Genomic DNA, 24,663 nt, shown 5'->3' on the forward strand with positions numbered 1-24,663 from the left:
GTCTGGAAGGTCCCCAGTAGGATAAGTCCTAAATCTAATCCCTTCTGATTGGTGTCTTCTAAAAAGCGCAGAATAGACACACACACGGGGGGAAGACAAGACACCTTGTGAAGGTACATCCACAAGCAGCCAAAGAGTGCCAAGGAATGTCCAGGGCTACTGACAAAGAAGGAGCCTCCCTAGAGTCAATGCCTGATTTAGACTTCTAGCCTCAAAAGCTGTGAGACAACAAATTCCTGTTCCTTAAAACCACTTGTTTGTTGTGTTTTTATTATGGCAGCACTAGGGAAATAAAATACATGGTTAAAAAGCAAGTAATTTATATGTAGCTGTGCTACTTAGGCATAACATGAAAGGATGAAGAAATTCCATAAACTCAAGGTCAACAGTGCTCCAGATAAACTGTGCAATAATCCACGCCTGGAATCAGCATGTCAACGTGGCTAATATAATCACAGAACTTAAGTGTGTGCATATATATATATATATTCTATAAACTCATTGAACTGGCATGCATAAACTACAATATACTGCTATATCCTAAATAAAGGAGAGATGGTGCTCCAACCAGTCTCCATTGTGGAACTCTTCAATTTCCTTCTGATACCTGGCTACTGTAGGTAACATATAATCATCTGATGTTGAAACCACCAGTCATTATATTAAATATTAGTAAAGTTTAATTTTTAAGACGAGATAAATAAGAAAAATTCTGGTATTTTCTTCCCATAGCCTATGGATGTGCTTACACACAAACCATTTTAAAGACTGCTGCTCTTGACACTGGTCCCAACCTCAGTGCACATCAAAGTCATTGGGAGCTCATTAAAAAAACAGAGAGCCTTGGCTTGATCTCTAGAGATACTGATTTGGTAGCCCAAGCTATAAGCACACTTTTGAAGGTTCTACTCTACACACTAGAGAGCATCATCGTTCATGTTTCTATGAAGTTCATAATTTGGATAGGGTAAGTCAAGCCGAGCAGCTAAGTCAAGCAAATGAAAGAGAAGGAAATGAACTCTGACTGAAGTTATAAAAAGAAGTTATAAGGGTGACATAAATGAAACAGGTACAATGCCATCCTTTTGTTTGACCTATATTTCTATTTCTAAGATTTCAGATCAAAGTCTTACGGTCCTGACAATTGTTTAAGCAAGTAAATTGCTCAAATGACCATTTACATAAGTACAGGCAGTGTACCATGGCTCTGAAGTAAAAAGAATGTTATCCCCAAGGACATCTTATTCACTACTGCTGAATTTAGTACCTAGGGAATAATACATTCCACCATGTTATTGTGAGAAGAATTAAGCCCAGCATTTAAGACAGCTGAAAAACTAGACAATAAGGCCTATATGGTATAAAGTCATTTAAATCAGAAGAGATAACTAATGTATACTCAGGATGAAAAAGGCTTTAGGATAACATCCATCTAACAGTACAGTCCACAGACTAAGAAATGCTTTTCTGCCACATATGAAAAGTCTCTCAAACTTAAAAACGAACCAACTTTTAAAAGGGAATGCATATGTTAGCTTTTTTACTGCTTCTAGGTTCACATGCATGCAAGAGAGGGATTCTGAGTAATTTTCTAATTACGCAAAGACTTATCAAAGTCCTGCTGCCTTAATTCCAAATACCTCTTAAGTAAGTTAACTTCCTTTCATCAACATCAACAATATACATGATTTTAGTCATCAATCAAAGTAAAATCCGACCTGGAAACCCCAGCGTTTCTAGAAATGAGCCTCAGTGATATTTTATCCCAGGCAAGGAGAGGATAAGATATTCCTGTTCCTACAGACATATTTACATTGCACAGAAATGAGTTTAAGCGTCACAGATAACAATGCCATTTTTGATAAAAGCTTAATCCTAGGTCACTTAGGGATATATGCTGAATAAAATGATTTTAAAAATAGACCCACTAATTTCTTGGAAGGTACTAAAATGCTGCTTTCAATCAGATCTCAAAATCCAAAAGCTTTTCAAAACATCAATGCCATTTAGTCTACTGCCCTCCTTTAGTGATTCCCTCTCTACACCCCATGTCCCCATTTACCCCCCAAAGAAAAACCCACCCCGTGTATGAGCTTAAACCAACATATTTTATTCACTGAAATGGCAGAATGGCATACAAATAGCATCATTTTAGTCAAGTCATTATTTCCAGCTCAGTGGCATTTATTCAGATGAGCACAATTTGCAGCTACTGAGCCAAGCTCCTCTGATGTTAACTGGCATCATTAAAAACCTCCCAGTGTCCAACTCGTTTGATCTTTTAAAGAATGCCCTGGGTTTGTGACTGAGAGCGGAAGCTCTCAGCTAGACACCCTGAACAGTGCTCATGTTCGGTCACAGACTACTCACAGCAGCTAATCAACCTCAGAAACTACAATTTCAATTCAAGTGAGAAAACTATTCAGGCTAAAATTCTTTAAACACAAAATAAATAACAACAAGAAAAAAAAACTGGATTTAAATAAAGTGCAGAGGGAATTCCTAAACATTGTCACTTCAAAAAGCTTAGAGTCCAAAGTTTCAGAGTAAAGTGTCTTAAAGGTCATAACAAACCTGGGAATGGTCAAGGAAAGATAGCAGAGGAAAGGGGAGTAAAGGACAGAAGTAAGAAGCAGGAAGTGGTAAAAATTCAAGACCCCAATGTATAAATACCTTATTGTCACTTTTGACACAACACTCAACTTCACATGATCTCCAAATGATTTCTTTAAAAAAAAAAATCAAAAAAACTAATTAAAGAATAACAGGAAGCTCAATTCTTTTCTACTTAAAAAAAAAAAAAAAAAAACAGTATTTTTATTTCCCACACGTTTCACACATGCCTTATGTGTATGAATCGGAAATGATTTGAGAGCAAAAGGTTTTTTTTATACAAACACACCAGTTATAATTTTATTTTGAAAATGAAAACCCATATTTAAAACTCTACTTGCCGGGTGACAAAGTAAATGTTATAATATCCACAAATGTTTAATGGAAGGCAAGTTCCTGTTGTCCTTTTAAAGTTAAAAATAAGGTCAAACTACAACTTTCAACAGCAAAGAGTCATTGTGTAGTATATAAAAAGCTCAGCATGGAAATAGATTCAACAAATGTACAAAAAGAGTTTTCACCCCCAGGAAGAACTAAGGCATTAAAAAACAGGCCCCAACTACAAATAAACTAGAGCTCAGTTCAAAAAGACCAGCAACTTCATTCTCTAATGCATAGCAAATTAAACTTAATCAACTCCTCTACAAGGCTGGACAAGCAATAACCTTTAAATGTCCCCACAAACAAAACCCAAGAACCACAAAAGAGGTTCCAGAGTGTAATAAACAGTGAATCCACAGTAGGCGACAGAATCCTTACTGTACACAGCTGGGAAAACCTGCCGTGGGACAATGGGTCACATTTCCATATTAAATTATATTTATCACGCTAAAAAATGCTTAAACAAAATACAGGATTTCTATTGACCATTTTTATAGCACACTAACTCCCTAAAACCTAAACCTGCTGAGTTCCATTGAAAATTGCTCCTACCCCATGGTGCGCCGAAGGAGTCCCTAAACAAAGAATGGGGATGATGGGAGAGGGCAAGGACAACTACCTTCCCCTTGATTTCAGAAAATAAAAAAATAAAAGAGGATAAAATAGCCAAAACATAACGTTGGCACAGAGTATTTCCGGGGAAATCACTGCTGTGACAAATGGCCTGAAGTGAACTCTTCCAGCGGTCAAGAATCCCCAGGAAAGGCCTTTCCCCTCCTTATCTATTGCTCAATTGTACAATACTCGGCTTTGAAAACATAACACCCTCTTGGAGCTGGGTGAGATGAAAGAGCTTTTCTTCATGATCCTGCAACGCCTATTAATTTTTGCTACAACAGACTCACAGCTGATTCAGAAAAAGGAGGGGTAGCACTGCCTCATGTTCCCATCTCGAGACTTCAGAGAGACATGTTGAAAGTAAAAGGGCACCTTTTTCAGTATGATGTACTAGTTTTCACTTCTATACATGCCATAAGTTGTATCTCCCCCAATTACGGGTATTTGTTGAGGCTGGAAGTTCTTTGTCTTCTGAAAGCATCAGTAGCAATGTAACTTGATTCCTATGCAGCTACAGAATTATCTTTTCGAAATGTTATGACTTACTCACGGCTGCTCAGAGCACAGGTTGAGAAATCAATGGCTGAAGGAGCAAAACTTAAACTCTCCCCAAAGACCCTTCACACTCTTATCATGATTAAGGCAACATAATTAGTGTGGGAAAAGCACAAGAATTATAGCTAAGTCAAAAAGGACTCAAATCTCTGTGGCACATACTTCTGTGTCAACTTGGTTATGCTACCTAGACTTTCAAAACTCATCAGTAAGTAACACCTATCTTACAAGGTTATTGTGAAGTTTAATACAGGACTGAATGTTTGCCAAATGCCAAATGTAGTAACTGGCATGAAAAATGTAGCTTTTATAGTTTAGTTTTATTAAAGTATAAGAACACAGACAAAACCATAGATCCTGCATGTACAGTTTGATGAATTCTGACTAACATATATATCCATGTAACCACCACAATCAGTGCTGTTCATGGAAATATCATGTGAGCTACATACGTGTCTTAGTTATCTAGTCTGCTATAACAGAAATACCACAAGCGGTGACTTTAACAAACGGAAGTTTGTTCTCTCACAGTCTAGTAGCCCGGAAGTCCGGATTCAGGGCACTAGCTCCAGGGGAAGGCTTTCTTCTCTGATGGCTCTGGGGGAAGGTCCTTGTGATCAATCTTCCCTTGGCCTATGAGCTTCTCCATGCAGGAACCCCAGTTCCAAAGGACATGCTCTGCTTTCAGCACTTTCTTGGTAGTATGAGGCCCCCCTGTCTCTCTGCTGGCTTCTCTTCTCTCTTTTATATCTCAAAAGAGATTGACTCAATACAATCTACTTTTGTTGATTGAGTCCTACCTAATTAACATAACTGCCTCTAACATCATAGAGGTAGGATTTACAACACATAGGGAAATCACATCAGATGACAAGATGGTGGGCAATCACACAATTCTGGGAATCATGGCCTAGCCAAGTTGACACACATTTTGGGGGGACACAACTCAATCCATAACAATACGTAATTTAAAAATTTCTAGTAGCCACATTACAAAAAGAAACAGGTGAAATTAATTTTAATAACATATTCCATTTAACTTAATATATCCAAAATAGTATTTTAACATGCAATCAATTTTAAAATACTATCAATGAGGTATTTTCTAGATATTTTACATTCCTTTTTGTTTCTTCATAATAAGGCACATCACATTTAGGATTAGCTATAGTTCAAATGCTCACTAACCACATGTGGCTAATGACTATGTTGGACTGGGCAGATATAGGCCACTGCCTAGTTTCCCCATGTTCCTTTCCAGTCTATCTCCCTCCCCACCACAACCCCAGGTCAATCACTATTCTGATTTCTTCCAGAATAGATTAGTTTTGCCTATCGTTGAATTTCATAAAAATGGAACCATACAGTATGGAAGCTTTTGTGTCTGGCTTCTTTCGCTGAGGATTTTTTTGAGATTCATCCATATTTTTGCAAGTAGCAGTAGTCTGCTCCTTTTTTTTTTTTGCTGAATAGTGTTTCATTATATAAATATACCACAGTTTGTTTAGCCATTCACATTTGGGTTGTTTCCAAATTTTGGTAACATTAATGAGGCCGCAATTAACATTTTTGAAAAATATTTTTGTGGACATGTTTTCATTTACTTAGGTAAATACATGAATGAAATTGCCAGATCATAAAGTAGGTTGATGCTTATCTTTATAAAAAACTGCCAAATAGTTTTCCACAGTGGTTGTACCATTTTACATTCCTGCCAACAACATACAAGTAATCCAAAATTTTCATATCTTCTTCAGTATTTGGTGCTGCCTGCCTTTTTTAGTGATTCTGATGGTGTATAATTTCCCAGTAATTAACCATGTTGACCTTTTTTGTATGTGTTTACTGGTTAATCATATAATCTCTTTTGTGAAGTTTCTATCTAAATCTTTTGCCTATTTTTAATTGGGTTGCTTATCTTTTTATTACTAGTTTATAGAAGTTCTTTATGTAATCTGGATATGAGTCCTTTGTCAGATATATGTATCATTGTGAATTATTTCTGTCAGTCTGTGGCATGCCTTTTTATTTTTCTAATGACTGTCTTTTGATGAATAAAATTATTAAAGTTTGATGAAGTCCACTTCACTTTTTTTTTTTCATTTATGGTTAATACTTTTTGTGCTCTGTTCATAAAACGTTTTCCAAATCCAATGACTCCTAAACTTTGTTAAACATTAGAATTACTGAGGCATCTTGAAAAAATACTGACAGCTGGCTACCAGTCAGTATAAAGTGTGACCTGGGCATCAGGATATTTAAAAGCTTGCCTGGTAATTCTGAATAAAGTCTGGGAACCATTAGCCTTCCCCCAGGTTGCAAAGATACTCTCCTATGTTTTATTCTAGGGTCCTTAAAGTTTAAATTCTAGATATTTTAATTTTTTGAACCTGTGTTTAAGACCCAGCTATTCCACTAACAAGCTCAGAAAATTCACTTTACCCCTCCCTATCATTTAAAAAAAAAAAAATCATTTTCTTAGTCTTAAAAAAGGTATACTATCACCTGCTTCACATGGGGGTTTGGGAAGATAAAGGGGAGTAAAGTTACAAAGATCACTTATATGAAATTGTTTGTAAAACTAAAATAAAGGACACACTTCTGAGAGCTACCTGGATCACAAATGATGTAAATCTAGAAGCCCAGGAACTGCAGCAAATTCAAGAGCACACACTCATCTAAAGGAAGCTGCTAACTGCTCCTTAGCAACAAGTGACCATTGCCATGTTGGAAAGGAGGTAAGGTACTGCAAGATCTTTCTGTCCTAGCAAGAGGATAGATACCTCTATTCTTACTTTTAATTAATACTGGTAATTAATTAAAAGTATTAATCCTGTGATAATCAAACAAAAAGGTCATAAGTTTTTATACCAATTTATATCAATGTTAGTGGCTTTTTTATATAAAGACAAACATCCTTAGTATAAACAATAAACCACTCAGGTCTGTTATTGATTACCGGTCAAAGACAGCATCCATTAAGACAAGCACTGGCAATCAAGCAAATACAGATGATGAAGTAATTTTTAGTGGAAAGGCAAAAATGCCCCAGAAAAGGTTAGAAAGAAGCAATTAGCCAAGGCAGCTCCCCTTTCCTGGCAACCCTCCTACATGGCTATCGTATTCTTACTCTTAAGTGACCACGCACATAATTGATACTTTAGTTTTAAATAAGAATTAAGGCAACAGTTAATAATGTTTCAGTGGTAATGCCTATGCAGGAGTATCTGCGTTATTTGGGGAGATCTGGAGGAAGAAACCGAGTTGGTAGGAATGTAAAACAGTGTAGCCACTCTGGAAAACAGTCTGGCTGGCAATTCTAAAAAGAGTTAAACATAAAGTTATCATATGATCCTGCAATTCCACTCCTAGATATATACTGAAGAAAAATGAAAACATTGGTCCATATAAAAACTTGTACACAAATGTTTGTAGTAGTATTATTCCAAAAGCTGGAAACAACCCTAATGTCTGTCAACTGATGATGATGAAAAGATAGATATAATGTGTATCTTCATACAATGGAATACTACTCGATTATAAAAAGAATTAAGTACTGATAGGTGCTATAACACAGATGAACCCTGAAAATATTATGCTAAGTAAAAGAAGTCAGTCACAAAAGACCACATATTGTATGATTCCATTTATATTAAATCTCCAGAGCAGACAAATTATAGAAACAGAAAGTAGATTAGTAGTTGCCTAGGGCTTGGAGGATAGGGGCATTTGGAGTAATGGCTAACAGGTGTGGTGTTTATTTTTGGGATAATGAAAATGTTCAAAAATTTATTATAGTGATAGACACAACACTCTGTAAATATACAAAAAACCATTGAATTATACATCATAAACAGGTGAACTGTATGGTATGTGCATTATATCACAATAAAGAACTCTTTAAAAAAAAGAAAGGTAAAAGTGAGCCGTTAAGCCTCTCTCCTTCTAGCCCTAAATATTTTTTTCCTGTCACATGGGATTGCTGGTTAAGTTTTAGGGAAGTACTCCTTTGATGTGTTATCTCTCCTCTGCACTATTTCTGAATTTCAAGTACATTTAGTGCACATAACACAATGTTCTCCTCTACTAGACTGTGAGCTCCTGTTGTTGTTGTTAGGTGCCGTCGAGTTGTTTCCAACTCATAGCGACACTATGCACAACAGAATGAAACACTGCTGGGTCCTGAGCCATCTTTACAATCATTGTTATGCTTGAGCTCATTGTTGCAGCCACTGTGTCAATAAACCTTGTTGAGGGGCTTCCTCTTTTCCGCTGACCCTGTACTCTGCCAAGCATGATGTCCTTCTCCAGGGACTGATCCCTCCTGACAACATGTCCAAAGTATGTAAGATGCAGTCTCGCCATCCTTGCCTCTAAGGAGCATTCTGGCCATACTTCTTCCAAGACAAATTTGTTTGTCCTTTTGGCAGTCCATGGGATATTCAATATTCTTCACCAACACCACAATTCAAAGGCTCAATTTTTCTTCAGTCTTCCTTATTCATTGTCCAGCTTTCACATGCATATGATGCCATTGAAAATACCATGGCTTGGGTCAGGCGCACCTTAGTCTTCAGGGTGACATCTTTGCTCTTCAACACTTTAAAGAGGTCCTTTGCAGCAGATTTACCCAATGCAATGTGTCCTCCGATTTCTCGATGGCTGCTTCCATGGCTGTTGATTGTGGATTCAACTAAAATGAAATCCTTGACAACTTCAATCTTTTCTCCGTTTATCATGATGTTGCTCATTGGTCCAGTTGTGAGGATTTTTGTTTTTTTATGTTGAGGTGCAATCCATACTGAAGGCTGTGGTCTTTGATCTTCATTAGTAAGTGCTTCAAGTCCTCTTCACTTTCATCAAGCCAACTAGGAAGAAGGACCCAGCAGTCTACTTCTGAAAAGCATTAGCCAGTGAAAACCTTATAAATAGCAACGGAACATTGTCTGATATAGTGTGAGCTCCTACAAGGCCAAAAATACCTCATAAATCTTTATTTCCAGAAAGTCTTACATAGTACCTAGCTCAAGTTTACCAATTTTATTATTTTTTTTAGGTTAATGTTTTTTGTGTTCTATCTAGGGAATCTTCACAAGTTTTTGTTGTTGCAGGAACCAGGCTGGAGGGGCAAGCCGCACCACCCTTATTTTCCCTTGCTCCCCTCACTACCTCTGTTCAGCAGAGAATGAATAAATGACAACTTGGTAGAACAATTCTGAAAGGCTACCAGCCCTGCTATTCGAACATCTTGTGGAACAAGCAAGAACTTTTAGGAGATTATCAGATAAATAGTACCCCTTCTATACCTACAACCATAAACTCATATACTTCTACAGTTTTAAAAAAAAAAAGACAATCTTCTAGGAAAAAAAAAGGTGTCAAATAAAAGCAAAAAGAAAGCAGGATTAAGGATTTAAATAAGTTCTCTGGCCAAAAAGATGAACTTCAAAATCATCTTTTTAAAGCACTCATAAAAACAGTACGTAAATGACTTAAAAAAAAAACTAATCAAAACAATTCAACTTTTTTATATCTGCTTAAAAGTCTATAATGAATTAATTCATCATCCTCCTCTTTTATTCAAAAATTTCTAAAGCCCCAAAGCTAAACCTCCATGGAGCAAATTCATTGTGAGGAAAGAACATTCAGCTTAGACTTTTTCATTCCTTTAGGACAGTTTGTAATCTTTGGACATAAGGGATTCTGGGCTCCTGGTAACAAGCAGAATGGTAATAACAAGAAGCAGCGCTTCCCTGGACTAAACAACACAACTGAACTGTTCTTGCTAGTAGCAAATGCCACTATAAACGAGGGTACAAATTGCTACACTCCATAATTGGCCACGTACTTTTCTACCTCTTATAATCAGGTGAACATGGAAAGTTACCACCAACAAATAAATGAAATATTTACTAAGATCACAGAAATATCTTTAAAAGCCCAAAATATCTAGTCTAAGAAAATCCAAAAGAATGGAAAAACATTGCATATGTAATTACTTCTTAGAATATTATTTACAAAAAGAGAAAAATAGGAGGCAATTTACAAAATCCAATTAAAATTGCACATTTGATTGGATTCATTCACTGAATAGAAAATAACGGAACATTAAAATATACAGCAACATACAATATATATTTTATAAAATATATTTTTGTAATATATATTTTTCTATATTATAAAATATAGCAAAATGTAAAGCAAATAAAGATGTCAACCTTGCTAAATGTGTGTATGTGTGTAAAGAAAATAAAATGGAAAGGGATACTGAACAGTGAAAATGGTTTTCTGAATGGTTGATGAGGGATATTAAGTTTTTTTCATTATCCAAACACAAAATGACATTATAAAAACCTAATATCTTTACAAGTGAGATAAAAACACTTCGACATACCTTTAAAATATAAAACATAATTGGTAGAAACCTTAAAATGAATCTATTGTAACTCAAAACCTCTTTTTCATTAGAATCTTTAGACAGAGCCTAAATAATATAAAGTTTTATGCATCAACCAATCATGAAGGAAATGGGATGGGAAAAGAGTTCAAACGTCACGTTCACAGAAAAAATTAATAATAAAAGGAAGTCTAATAATCCGTTATGTCATAGAATGTCCAAACTCACAGTGGGTACCCAAGAAATATTAGCTCTTATTTTTTTAAGTAATTCAGCCCTAAAAAGGAATTTGGGAAATCCCAACTCAACATACCAATATTGTTAAGGATAAAAATAATAATAATAATAATCCTAAAAGGTTACATACCATATGATTCCATTTACATAACATTCTTGAAATGACAAAATTATAGAAATGATGAAAAGATTAATGGTTTCTACTTGTTAAAAAGGGGGTGGAGGTTAAGTATGGAAGTGGGTGTGGACATAAAGGGCAACACGCAGGACCTTTTGGTAATGGAAATGTTCTGTATCTTGACTGGATCAGTATCTTAGTTGTGAGATTATACTGTAGCTTTGTAAGATGTTTTCGGTAAACAGGATCTCTCTGTATTATTTCTTACAACTGCATGTGAATCCATAACTACCTCCAAATAAAAATAAAAGAGAGTAAGTTTCTGTTTTCCAATTGCACTCTGCCAAACTACATCCTCACTTTTACATTCAGCCAAAATTCCCAGAACTCTCTGTCTTCATTTTTTGTTTACCAAAAGTAGGACCAAAGAAACCCATATTGGAAACACCTTGACAGAGTGGCATTTAGATAGAATCCATTCTTCTAATATCTCACTGGTGACCATAATAAATGATTAAGGGGCAATAATCTGATCCTACCAAGAACAAATAAATTTCATGATTATGACTTTCAAAGATGAAGAGTCCACTGTTAACCTTAAGTAAAATAGCTCTACTTATGACACAAAGGCAAAGAAGGGATAGCCCTGCAAAGTCCAATTTTCGATGATTTTCCAACTGAGATAATTTCTTAAAGACACTGTTATTTAATTCCTTCTCTTATCCTTATTGATGTTTTCATTGTTTTAGGCTTTGCTTCTGTATTCTTAATTATATTTGATCGCCAATGATCTAAAGAGGAATGTATAGATGAATCACTACCAAAAGCAGCAATAACTATGCTGAATATTTTTGTTCTTGAAACTCTTGGCTACCATCAATGCTTCACATATGATATCAATTAGAAGACAAAATAAATGACCTCACAGAATGCATGCTAGCTTCCGTGGATAGCATGCTGTAAAAAAAACAAAAGATCTGCCCAAAATTAGTAAATGTGGCCTGGCAAGAGCCACTGAATTAAGTATATTTTACAACTTTTAACACAAATCAGAGGACATAGCTGCAGCAGATTCACAAATAATGAACACATACACACACAAAGCTTGGAAGACTTTAAACAAAACAGAAAGATATATTACTAACATCAAGGCACATCAAGTGGGAATAGATTATTTCTACTTATTTAGATGAACATAAAGCTATTCCATTACCATACATAAAAAAAAGAACATTTTTATTACCAAAATTAACAGTGATGTAGTCAGTTTCAACAAGTTCTACAACTAAAGACATTTGTAATATCTATAAATAAACCACTGTAATAACACTTATTCATCTCCAACAAGAATCAGTAAAACAGTAGGTTTATCCTCTAAACAAGAAAGATAGTGGAAAATAAGGGATAAGAAAAAAACATTCTTTATAATAAAATGAAGTTAACTGATTGCTGGTATTGCCTTATTATTTACTAATGTCTCCCTTGTAACAAAAAGGATTTAAGGAGGCTAGTGGCTATTGGTGGAATGACAATGTATTGATTCTTGTTTCATTTGCAACATTTCAGTTAAAATTTTTAAAAGTAAGCTTTGGTTAAAAAAAATGTATGGGATTTCAGTTTCATAAGATTCAAAGAGAAAGAGGGACACGTAAGAAACATAATGGAAAAGAGATTTGCATGGGCAAGGGAATGTGAGAGGCAAGGAAGTGTGGTATAATAGTGACTTAAATTATTTTTGTGGGTAGTGGTTTGGGTTGGGGAAACAGATTTGGGGCTAATTACTCAACAATCTCAAGCAGTCTCCTTTAAGTACACAAAGAAGCAGCAGTAGCTCCATCGGTGCAGAGATAGGATACCATATGAAGAAAAAAAAAGATCATTTGAATTTTAGAAGAGAGTTGAAAGAACTATTTAGAACCTCCTTGATAGATGGCATTAAGTACATTCAACTGCACACTAATTTGTCAGGAGAAAATTTTACTTTCAGAGAGCAGATATTATGCTAGGTCGCCTATGTGTGTAATGTCATTTTACCCTCATTTGAAGACACTGAGGTTTAGAGAAGTTAACTAGTTAAAGGACATATAGCTAGTGACTGGTATATATCAGGTATAGTCCTAGGACTGCCTAAAGACAAAGTTCATGTTGCTACCATATCAGGCAACATTTTTCATATCTCCAGTAGTAGCACAGTTAACTATGATGCCTTGGAGAAATGGGATAAGAAAAGTCAGCTCCATACTCAGAGCATTTCTTATGAGTTAATAATCGACTCGACAGCACTGGGTAATAAACATCTACAGAACATAGAGTCTTAGAATAACAGCTAAGAATGGGTGTAGAAAACAGTGGAGTTATAGAAATGGTGAGACTAAATTATTATTTATCAAGAGGAGAAAGTTAATTTCAAAAATGAGTTAATTCATATTTGGAAAAAATAATAAGAAAGAAATATTCCAAAATTGATAATAATGGTCACCTTTGGGGAGTGAAAATGTAGAATTCTTTCTTCTTTCCAAGCTTGCGTTAAAACTTAAGTTATTTGTAGCATTCCTGTGCTGCAATAGTGCTCTGCCGTGAAGTTGTAACAATTTTTACAACTACTGGGCACATGATATGAAAGCACTGTCCTCAGAACACATCACTTCCTAAACAGTGACGATGATCACTACCTGTTGAAATAAGTGTTTACCCAAAATAACACAAGCTTTATTGTCACCAAGATCCTGAGTGAAATATCTAATCTCTCCCTGAGCTCCATTTTCCACATCTGTAAAATGGTGCTAAACCACTGTAGAGTTATTGAGGAACATGTATGAAAAGTTCTTAGCACATGGCCACAAGCATATAAACATTCATTGTGGTAGTTGCTAGTATTATACCATTATATTTATCACCATCAACTGTTAAAATCAGTCATAACCTTAAGACAACTCTACTTTTCTTCAAATCAGACTCATGCACTAAAAAACAATAGCTTTGTATCCCTGTTCACTGTGTCAAATATTTTGATTAGGTGAATGATCTTTAGTATAATTCCAACACTTCTCCAAAACAGTAAAGATTGTCTCCACTGTATTGTAATTCTAGGAGTGGTCTAAAGTTCAGAAAATTATTTAAAAGCTCAGTTCTAACACTGGTCCATTCTACCCAATCTAATCACCAGGAATGAAAGGATCTTTTGCCGTTCTTCAATCCAACAATATTTTTTGCTGTCTCTAAAAGTGCCACTAGCCCATGCCAATTTTCCCAACTCATCTCTTTCTAAGGCTCTCTAATCAAAAAACTAAGAAGCAAATGCCCTTAAAAGTTCCCCTATAAGGTTAAATTTCTTTTTAACCTAACAAAAATAAATAAGAACAAGCCTGAAGTCTGGTATTCTTTAGCTTCTAGAGATAGTCTACATGATCAGATGGTTCAAGAGTCCTTTCTAGACACTCCTGAGATGCACCCTTTATCCAAAGATTAGACAGGCCCATAAAATAAAATAAGACTAAAGGGGCACACCAGCCTAAGGGCAAGGACTAGAAGGCAGGAGAGCTCGTAATAGGGAACCCAAGGTCAAGAAGGGAGAGTGTTGACACCCCGTGGGGTTGTTAACCAATGTCACAAAACAATACATGTACTAACAGTTTAATGAGAAGGTAGTTTGTTCTGTAAACCTTCACCTAAAGTACAATTGGAAAAAAAAAAAGAGTTCCCTCTAGAAAGAACTTGTAAAGTAGAAAGTCTTGCGTCACTCTTCCAAACAACAATTTCTGGGAATGAACATTCAAACTTTAAGTTACGTAAATCTAATCATTCATCCTTGAAGGCACTACACCTTTTAAAATATATTCTTCAAAATTATCCAAGAACAATTCAAAAATATTCTACCTCAGCTTGACAGAGCGCATGAAGACCTTGTAACACCAATGCTGCCGGAGTAGCTTGATCAGATTTAGTGCATTCGTTTAACACCTGAGAAATGGCTGCCAACATATCGGCACCATGTTGATACGGTCTATAAGAAATAACAATTTAAAAATAAAATTAAAACCAAAGAATTACTACTACTCCCAGGTCTTTTGTCTGAAGAAAATGCATAAAAAAGACACTTTTATCAAATTTTATTCTCCTCAAATTGCACATCCTATTGTCTGAATTGAGAAAAACTCAAGTCTATAATAATGGTTAAGAGAAATGACAACTTACCTTCTTAAGATTATTAGTAATGATAGAGCTATTCCTGCCTAGTGGTTTCTCTGGGACCAGATACTGACCAGAAAAGCAGGGACTTGGCATCACTGGATGATTTATGGTAGTAGTGATACTAACAGCTCTGGTCTCCTATGTGCTTACATCTGCCATAATAATGATGACACTGATGAGGATAATGAGCATGATTTAAAAAAAATAAAAATACAGTACAGCCTGCAAAAGCTGGAACATGTGTAAGACAGAAACCTGTCAGAGAAGGAAAATTCATATATTTTCCACTAATAGAGATTAACAGAAAAGTGATAAGACTGCACCATGTCAAAGGCAGAAAATTTGTGAGACCCGGAAAAAGAAGGCAGTCCCATTGAATTCCGGTTCTCAGAGGTTTCACTATAATACAAATTACAGTGACCAAGCACCTATCTCATGACAGCACGGTGCTGGATTCACTCACTCGTGCCCCTCTTCTTCCTCTCTTCTCTATTTCACAGACATTTCCTTATGCTATCCCCAGGATACCTTTAACTCATAAAGAAATTCTCAGCTCTGTCTCCTACATTCCCTTTTATCTCTCAATAATATAGTACTTTTCTCTAATTAACAAAATGGCCTGACTGGATCCTATTGTTTCACTGCCCCACAAACAGAAATCTCTTTTCTAAAACCGGAAAAACCCAGCAGATCTTGAGGTGACAACTAAAAGGAACACTGAATAAGTTATCAATAGACGAGTACTCTGATCTGATCTGATCTGATATCTAGCCTCTCCTGAGCCTCAGTTTTAAAATGCAAAATAAGAATGTCAACTAATCACCCTTTCATCTCTAAAATCTTTTCCATGACGACCACCAGAGGCGAATACCAACTCTCAGGTCTCAGGCCATATGTGTATAACTTTTGAGCTGAGGTTATTTTTGTGTTGCTAAAGGCTAAAGCTTAGAAAAGAAACAGAACTGCTAAGCTTAGACTCCTGTGGACTCTGCTCCAAGATTTTACTTGAAACAGGAATGTCATCACCATCTGGGCCAACCCACTGCATAACTTCAAGAAGCATCATTCACACTGTCGTCACTGACAAAAGTGACACTGATGCTCCCAGGCACTGTACAATACGGTGGCTTGGGCAACGTATGGAACAGTAGAATCACAACTGCTTCAAATGCATCAAATCTATTTCCTCCTTTAAACACTTTTATTTCACCCTGTGCCCCCTCAATACAAAAAATTCTGGAAGGTGGAGCTTTGATAAGTGTTATTTCAGTCTTGTCACTTCCTACCCACTTATTAATCTATTATATTAGAACAGCAGAGTCATCTCTATAATACTTCATGTCTTCCTAAAAGCTTAGAGTATACATAAAAATTTAAGATCATTCCCTTCACTGTTCTAAGTCCTAATATTTCTATGTAATGAGTGACAAATAAGGCCTTCCCTATTAAAACCCTTTATAAGAATCAGGCATAATGTAGGACAAATATAATAAAGACCAGTTGATGAATACAGTCTACTTCTTAGGTTTCAGGGATTTATATGCAGACAAGTATAAAATATACTATGTTTTGTTATAATACTAAATTATCACCCAGAAAAGGATACAAACATCCCATAAGCCAAGATATAAGACTAGATGTAAAATGGAGGGGTGTACTTGCTTCTGAAAGTTATTGCCCAATACTATGAACTTTTACAATCAGAAAACTTGAGTTGAAAAAATAGTTTACTCTCACTCAAATATCCTTTGCCAGTCTCTATCTATCATCTCAATCATCAACCAAAAGACAGTAACCATTCCTTAAGACTATCTTTCTTAGCTTCTTACTGGCAACAAAATAATCAAACCCAAAATAATACATCACAATGTACATTCCCAAGGGTTAAGTGCACCTTACCTTTGCTTGCATATATCTCTAATCGATGCTGCTTTCGCTATCAGCTTCTCCCACTGGACCTCCTTTCCCACAGACAGAGAAGGCACATCAGACATGGCCATGAACCGCTGCAGTTCAGGATAGACACGATCCTATGAAGATAATTTCACAAAAAAAGGTAACTTCCCAACTTGAGTTGAATAATCATTATTTACTTTTATGTGGCATTTTCACTTCCAAATCTCACATTTGCATTGCAAATTAGAATGTATTTCTTCTAATCAGCAGAGAAGAATGCTGTTATGATTGCTGGAGAATCCATGGACTGTTCATTTCATAAAACAAGAAGAACGTGGGTAAATTGCACTCCAATTACAAAGACTCTAATCACTTGTAACCATATTTCTATCACTTTCTCACACAAATGGAAAGATAAATTTCAGAATGAGAGAATCGGATTTTTTATGTTTTCACTCTCTGAGAATCAATCACTACTGTCTGTATACACAGCTCAAAAGCATCACAAATAAATCGAAATTTCTCAATATAATCACTGATGCCACTAACTTACTAACATCACTATATCAAAGCACTTTCACGCATAATGACAAAATTATTTTTCCCTAGTGGAAGCAATACTCACACAAGTGTATATCTGAGCTTACCTGCTTTTCCCACAAAGATGTTAACAAGCGCAAAGTGACAGCTCTTAGTTGTGGGGTTGTTCCAAGCAGTTGGATTACTCTTAGAATCTGTCCTATGCACACCTAGAAAATATTAAAGAAAATCTGGTTTCATAAGTGTAAACACAGACAACTCTAAAGTTAGCAAGAGCATTTTAAAAATCATTACTATAAATAAAGACTGAAATGGAAGCTCATTGCTTCTGATCTTTGCAGTGGGGGACAGCTTTGGGAGGGGCTAGCTAGCAATCTTGGGGGCATAAGGACCTAATCTGAGATATCAGCCAAAGAGAAAACTTGGATATTAAGTGCATTTAAAAGAATTAATTCTTAATATATAATGTAACAAATCCTTTTGCCTTTAAACATTATCACCTATTAAATGTGGCCCAATAAGGAAAGCAATGGTCACTGCAAAATTAAGGGCCTCAAATTTCATATAACACAAGCAGAATTAAATGTTATTGCTTTTTCCCTCAAGTACATTGGTTAGTATACGAACCTTGTGAACACCAAGAGAAGGTAAAGTATACAAGATATCATTGTACAATACAGGTTCCAGTGGTCTTCCTAATTTGAACATCAAAACTGGAATCAGATTTGGAACCTAAAATGAATTCAAAGAGCATATTAATTATGCACTGATCTGAGAGAAAGTGATCTATAAGGCAATCTATATTTTTTTTCTTCAAACGAGTTGTATAAATATGCATGAATTAGAAGACTCAGAGAATGTCAAAGTTCATAAATAAGAGGACTACAGTAGTTTCATAGTACTACTCATATCCTATCTCTTTTATAAGGAGCTTTCAAAAACCAATCAGAACGTGTTTTTTGTAAACAACCATGAAATAAACTCAGAAAAATACAGAAGTAGTTAAGGTGTATTCTGCCCCTCCCCAAAAAGATTACAGTTCTACTGGACAGCCAATACTTAAGATATGTAAACAATAAAATAACTCCACATAATGCAATTTTCAACTATGTGATTCAAATACTCAATAACTAAAACCAGTTTATTATAAAGGGGCCAACAAAAATTTCCCTCCATGTCCTCAATTCAATCCTTATGCATAACAAAATAAAAGGAGAAGGGCAGTTAATTCCGGGTCAAAAGACTCAACATTATTATGATGACAATATTTCCCATTTTAGAGATTCAACATAATCCCTATCAAAATTCCAGCTGACTTCTTTGCAGAAACTGACATCTAATACTAAAATTTATATGGAATTTGCAAGGAACTCTGAATAATCAACACAATATTGAAAAAGAACATAGAATTACCGTATAAGCCAGCAATTCTACTCCTGTGTGTGGAAAACATGTCCACACAAAAACTTGTACATGAATAATCACGATGTAATTATTTGCAACAGCCAAAAAGTTGAAACAACCCAAATGTCCATCAACATACAATAGAATGTTATTTGGCCATAAAAAGAAATGAAGTACTGATACATGCTACAACATGGATGAACTCTGAAACCATTGCGCTAAGTGAAAAGAACCAGTCACAAAAGGCCATATAGCATATGAATTCCACTTCTATAGAATCCAGACTAGGCAAACCTATAGAGACAGAAAGTAGATTCCTGGTTTCCTAGGGCTGGGGTCCATGTCTCAGTTCCTCCTAGAGCTGGGGGGACTGGTAGAAAATGGAACGTGAGTGACTGCTAATGAGAATAGGGTTTGTTTTTGAGGTAGTGAAAATGTTCTCAAATTGACTGGAGTGATGATCATACAACTCCGTGAAATACTAAAAGTTACTGAATTGTACACTTTAAATGGATGAACTGTATGGTATATCAATCACATCTCAAGAAGGTTGTTAAAAAATTCAATTCAAAATAATTTAATGAAAACCTACTATGAGAAAGGCACTGTATCTGACGGCACCAAATGTGGTGCCATAAAATTTTATTTTCCATGTGCTACATATCACAGATTTGTTGTCTATTACTTGTTAAATTTCCTCTGTCTGTGCTAATCTTAGAATGTCTGCTCCTTCTAAGCTCAGAAGACATCTACTTTAATTCAATTTTAAGAGAGAAAAAAATCCTTTTAACCCTACCACCAAAAAGTGACAGTTAAACATTAATTCATTAACGAGCCTGACCATGAGTCATGCCCGTAATTACTACAGCCTCACAGCACACAGCCAGAATTTATGATGTTTTTAACAAGTGCTAGGGTTCTATTAGAACAGAAGTTCCATCACCCTCACCTTGAGCAAATGAAGGAAGACGAATTTTTGAATTGGCTTCTTATTTCCCATTTTAATTAAAAACAAAAGGTTATCTTAGATTGCCTTGTACATATCTCGATGAATTTCTCTTTTGGGGAAAGATTTCTACCGAGACACTCTGACAGATACTTAGTTCCAGGAAAGAATCAGTAAACTTAGTGGCATTTTACAAATCAGTAGAGTTAGCCATGTGGCTTTCAAACAAATGTTTTAATTATATTGTCAGGAGACAAAGTACTCTATGCCTAAGGGTACAGTTCTTTTATTAGCTTAGGCCCTAAAGAAGTACATAAGGGTGTTTATTATTCTTTGACCAGTTCAGAATCAAGAAAAGTGGGAAACTTTTCCAGTAAATAATCTTAGACTGAAAACAGCTCTTGAGACTATTAGAGCCCAAATTAAATTCTCAATTGAGTGGGGGGAAAAAAAGAGGATAGTTTATTAGGAAAACACCAGCCCATACTTAACTTGATGCCAAAAATATTTTCCATGAATATGTATATGTGATGTCATTACCAGCTCTTGATTCTCCTGCTCTTAAACCTTCTGCTCTCCAGAAGGTGCTCAGACTGAAAAGAGAATGCTCAGACTCTAACTTAAATTTAAAATAAGCTGGTAAGTGCCCTACAATTCACTGTCTCAAGACCTTCTGTTTTCATAAAACTTAAAATAGTCAACATTTCCCCTTCTCTCAGGGTTCAAGTCCTTGATAAACTGATGTAGAAGGAAGGGATTAGTTTTTAAGAGTCAGAAGAGGCTTTGTCCAGTTTATTTAGTCAAACAACTTTACTGAAGTTGATGAAACTGAAGCCCAAAGGAATCTCAAAGTTCACTGGGGACAGAATGAGGATGAGAACCTATGTCTCAGTAATCCACCATCCTACTTCAGAAGAGTGAAAGCAAACACTTCTCCCCATAATTGGACAAAAAAGGAAAAAATAAGCCAGAGAGGCATAAACCAGCATCTTCCTGGAGTCAAGCATATAAAGAGCAAAATACAAAAATTCAACTCCATATTCCATGAAAAACACACACACTGACAACATTTTCTGAGGGTGCACAGAAAACAGCACAATCTTTCACACAGTTCTATAATGAAAATCATGAGTAGTAGGAAAAAAAAATTCTTTTTTTTATACTATCTACTGATAAATTATGAGAAATAAAAAAGGGGCTTCGTTATCATTCATCTTAATTAGATGAGACAAGAATATACAATTAATGTTTATAACTATTCTACTTTTTTAAAAAATAGTATGAAATAAATAAAATAAATTATTTAAAGTAGAAAACAATCAAAGATCCCAGTGAAAATAAATCAAGACATGATCACCTAAAGGAAATGAGAGGCAAATAGCCAAAGCAATATCTTGCTTTAACTTTTTAAAATGATGTTTTCTAAAACTAGAGCTGAACTACAAGCTGTGCTTTCTTCATCCTTATTATATTCATAGCTTCAGATTAAATAAATGCTGAACTATCTTTGCTTAAGACTTTGTCCTGTGAAAAAATGGAACTCAATTCTATGTACACAGGAGTGTTTGCCATTTAAAAATCAGCGGTGAGATAATAAGCATGTGTTAAGCTACAAGTAAAAAGATAAAGCTTGAATTTTTATATAACAAAGACCTAATCGGCTTAAATAGTACACAGAAACAGAAGCATAAATGCATCCTTTAATATTTTACCATAAAAGAGACTTTAAAAAATTATTTATTCTATGAAAAGGACACAATGTACTGTTGTGCTTTAGAGCATTAGTTAATTCCACCTTCCTCAATAAGCTGACATTTCTACTTAGGGTATCTGCTTATTTTTTAAATAACGTTTGGAAAGCAGTCCATCATAGAAGTACTAAAAACTAACGATTTTCTCCAGTCCTAAGGAATCTGCAGGTGTGCAGCAACATCAGAAGGAAGGTAAACATGGTATAACTTTATTCCTTTGAGGTTTGAATTACATTTATATCATAACATTGTAACTAGATAAATTTTCTAGGGCCTTGAAGATTAGCCTTTGAGAACCAAATAAGGTCAAGGGAAGAAATGCATCGAGAATAATTGCCTACCACGTAGTTTTCTTTCTATGGTGATATGATACTCTAGCCTTACTCCAGTTCAGCTTGAGCATTTAATTTGTAGTGACTCTCCTAATAATAGCAGCTAATATTTACTGAATGCTTCTATAAACACTCTCCTAAGTACTTTTTAGAAAATCATGATTATCAGCATGCTCCAAATGACGAAACTAAACCTCAGGGAGGTCAAATAATTTGCCCAAGGTAACCAAGCTAATATATGGTTTAGTGAAGACTGGACTCAAGCAATTTAACTCCAAAGCCCACACACTTGGTCTCTTTACCATGACAAAGGCAGGAATAACATCTTATTCACCCTTGTATCTACAGTTCCCAACACAAAATGCTTTTAGGATGAATAAATGATTCCTAACCTCCTTATCTTCTCAAATTCAGTAAAATAGATCCTGTAGTATTTTGTTTTTCTAATCCTGTAGCTATTTAATGCTGTAAATAAATATTAAGACTACCACTCAAAAAAAAAAAAAAAAAATTCCTTAAAGGTAGCGCTGTATGATCAAGTTAACTTAAACCAGAAAATTTTACCTGTTGGGCAAAGGTTACCAGGCTGTCAAAAGCATGATCATCATCAGAATTTGGGGTAAAATGAATAAAAGGAAACTGTAAAAATCAACCAAAATAATAATATATCACTTTCATTGAGCACTTATTATACACCAGGATTATCTAATTTAAACCACATGATGAATTTAACGAGGTGAGTCCTATCATTATTTCCATTTTAGAGATGAGAGAATACAGACGTAAAGAGAGTTAGAATCTCTAAAATATTTTGCAATATTATAAGAAATAAAGCAACTCAATTTAGATAACCTATGCAGGAGGTTTATACAAATTTCTTTAAACAATAAACATTTATTGAGTGCCTTCTATAGTTTGATATTATACCAGATTATGTGATGCTAAGAGAAATCAAAGGTTAACGCAACCAAAATATAAATAGGTGCAGGCTAAGTCCCACTACCATCATCTCTTATAAAAATACTAACAAACCTGACTACTAATAGCTAATAATCCAGTAACAAAATTCCTTTTGAATTGAGACAACCCCTTGAAATTCACTTTAAAAATTAGCACTTGGAGAAGGCTTTATAGTGTTTTTCATGTGCAAGATCTTGTAATCCTCACAATACCCCTGAGAAGTAGACATTACTAGAGGTTGGTAGGATCTTACAGGATGCTTCTTATTAGGCTTTTGTGTTCTGTGGCTTGTCTTACGATTACTATCTAAGAATTTTTTTTTTTTTTTTTGGTGGGAGGGATGGTTAGTCAGGACTCCTATAAAATTAGTTCTGGGTTCCAGATTCCTATATCTTCAAAAATAATGGTTTAGGGCTAAACAAGGCATGCAAATAGTGTAAAATATTTCTAAAAGGCCTGAAGAGGCAGGCTCCAACAACTTATCAATTTTGCAGAAAACAAAAATAAAGGATTCAGATTTAAAATAAGCTTTCATATAGAATGACTTAACTAGTATCAATAGGAGCTAAGTCATCTTCTTTATTGAGCCCCTTTTTGAAAAAATATTTATTAGAGTTCAAACCTTGGTCCACCTTGAAAAACAGAGGACTATTCAGCACATGCTAAATGATCAACTTAATTTTTAATGGGTAAATGATATGGCAAGAAGGGTTCAGGCACTTGTAAATGCTAAATGTCTGGGTATGTCTTCATTGGCTTTTGAACAGTTTCAAAGAGCAGACATGAGGATTCATCAGCTCTTAGCACATATGAACCTGCTCCAAAGGCAGCCAAGAGAGTTGCCTAGCAACAGGGCATTCTGCATCTCTCCACATCCCCAAAGATGCTGCTACAGCAGCAGCTAGGTCAAGCCTCTCATTAGCAATCTGACAAAGGGTTTCTATCTCCCATTTTGCAAAATTATTTTTATTTCCAGGTGAAGCTCAAATATCTATGTATTATTCCTACTAACAATGTGTTCCTCTTACTCTATTCCTCCTTCTCCCCAACCCTCACTTCAACAGATATGTTTTAATGAACCCATCAAAATACCTGTAACAAAAGGAGGCACTGAGAAATCCAACAGAATTTATATGCCTGTTCACATCACTCTAACAGTCCCATATCTTTCGGGCTATAAAATAAGGAAGGTTTAAAAGAGAAAGGAAAAAAAAAAAAAAAAAAAGCTGTAATCAAATAATGGGAAGAGGAAAAAGTCAGTTATTTGACTTCAGAACTAAACAAGATCTTACCCAAATTAATTGCTAGAGTAAGTATTCCTACTCCTACCTTATGCCCACAAAAACTAATCTCAAACAGATAGGACAACAGGAAAGAGGCAGAAAATTCCAGCGTGGTAATAAACTATAACCAAATGGATTGACATTTTATAATGAAAGTAATCCATCGGAAAGGAACTCTGGTTCCCAATTTAATAACTGTGTTATAAAGCTTCACCTCAGATCAATAGCTATTCATTCGCTTCTGAAAATATTTCTTAAAATGTTTACCGCTCAGCAAGGTTGCCACACAGAACTAAAACATATACTCAGATAATCCCCCTTATTTGCACTCAAAGACTCTTAAAAGAAAATTAGAAAAATAAGCAGATAGACTTTTCATTTCATGTCTTAAAGCGCTTAATCCAGATCTTGATATAAACCACATACACCTTGGTCCCTGAG

The 24,663-nt window shown here is 35.3% G+C and overlaps 1 protein-coding gene across 13 annotated transcripts in view; it reads right to left on the minus strand.

Moving 5' to 3' along the window:
• FOCAD (focadhesin) overlaps window positions 1-24,663 on the minus strand; it is a 324,750-nt gene that overhangs the window by 169,488 nt on the left and 130,599 nt on the right. For all 13 annotated transcript variants that reach the window (XR_010322852.1, XM_064290441.1, XM_064290437.1 and 10 more), the window contains 4 exons: window positions 18,174-18,278; window positions 17,654-17,755; window positions 17,010-17,140; window positions 14,796-14,922 (listed from right to left, as the gene is read on the minus strand). Coding sequence is in view for 12 of the 13 variants with exons in the window: in XM_064290441.1 (XP_064146511.1) it covers window positions 14,796-14,922; window positions 17,010-17,140; window positions 17,654-17,755; window positions 18,174-18,278 (465 nt within the window). In the remaining variant the exon portion in view is untranslated. The remainder of the gene's footprint in view (window positions 1-14,795; window positions 14,923-17,009; window positions 17,141-17,653; window positions 17,756-18,173; window positions 18,279-24,663) is intronic.

This window comes from Loxodonta africana, chromosome 9 (genome assembly GCF_030014295.1).
Source record: "Loxodonta africana isolate mLoxAfr1 chromosome 9, mLoxAfr1.hap2, whole genome shotgun sequence".
NCBI lineage: Eukaryota > Metazoa > Chordata > Mammalia > Proboscidea > Elephantidae > Loxodonta > Loxodonta africana.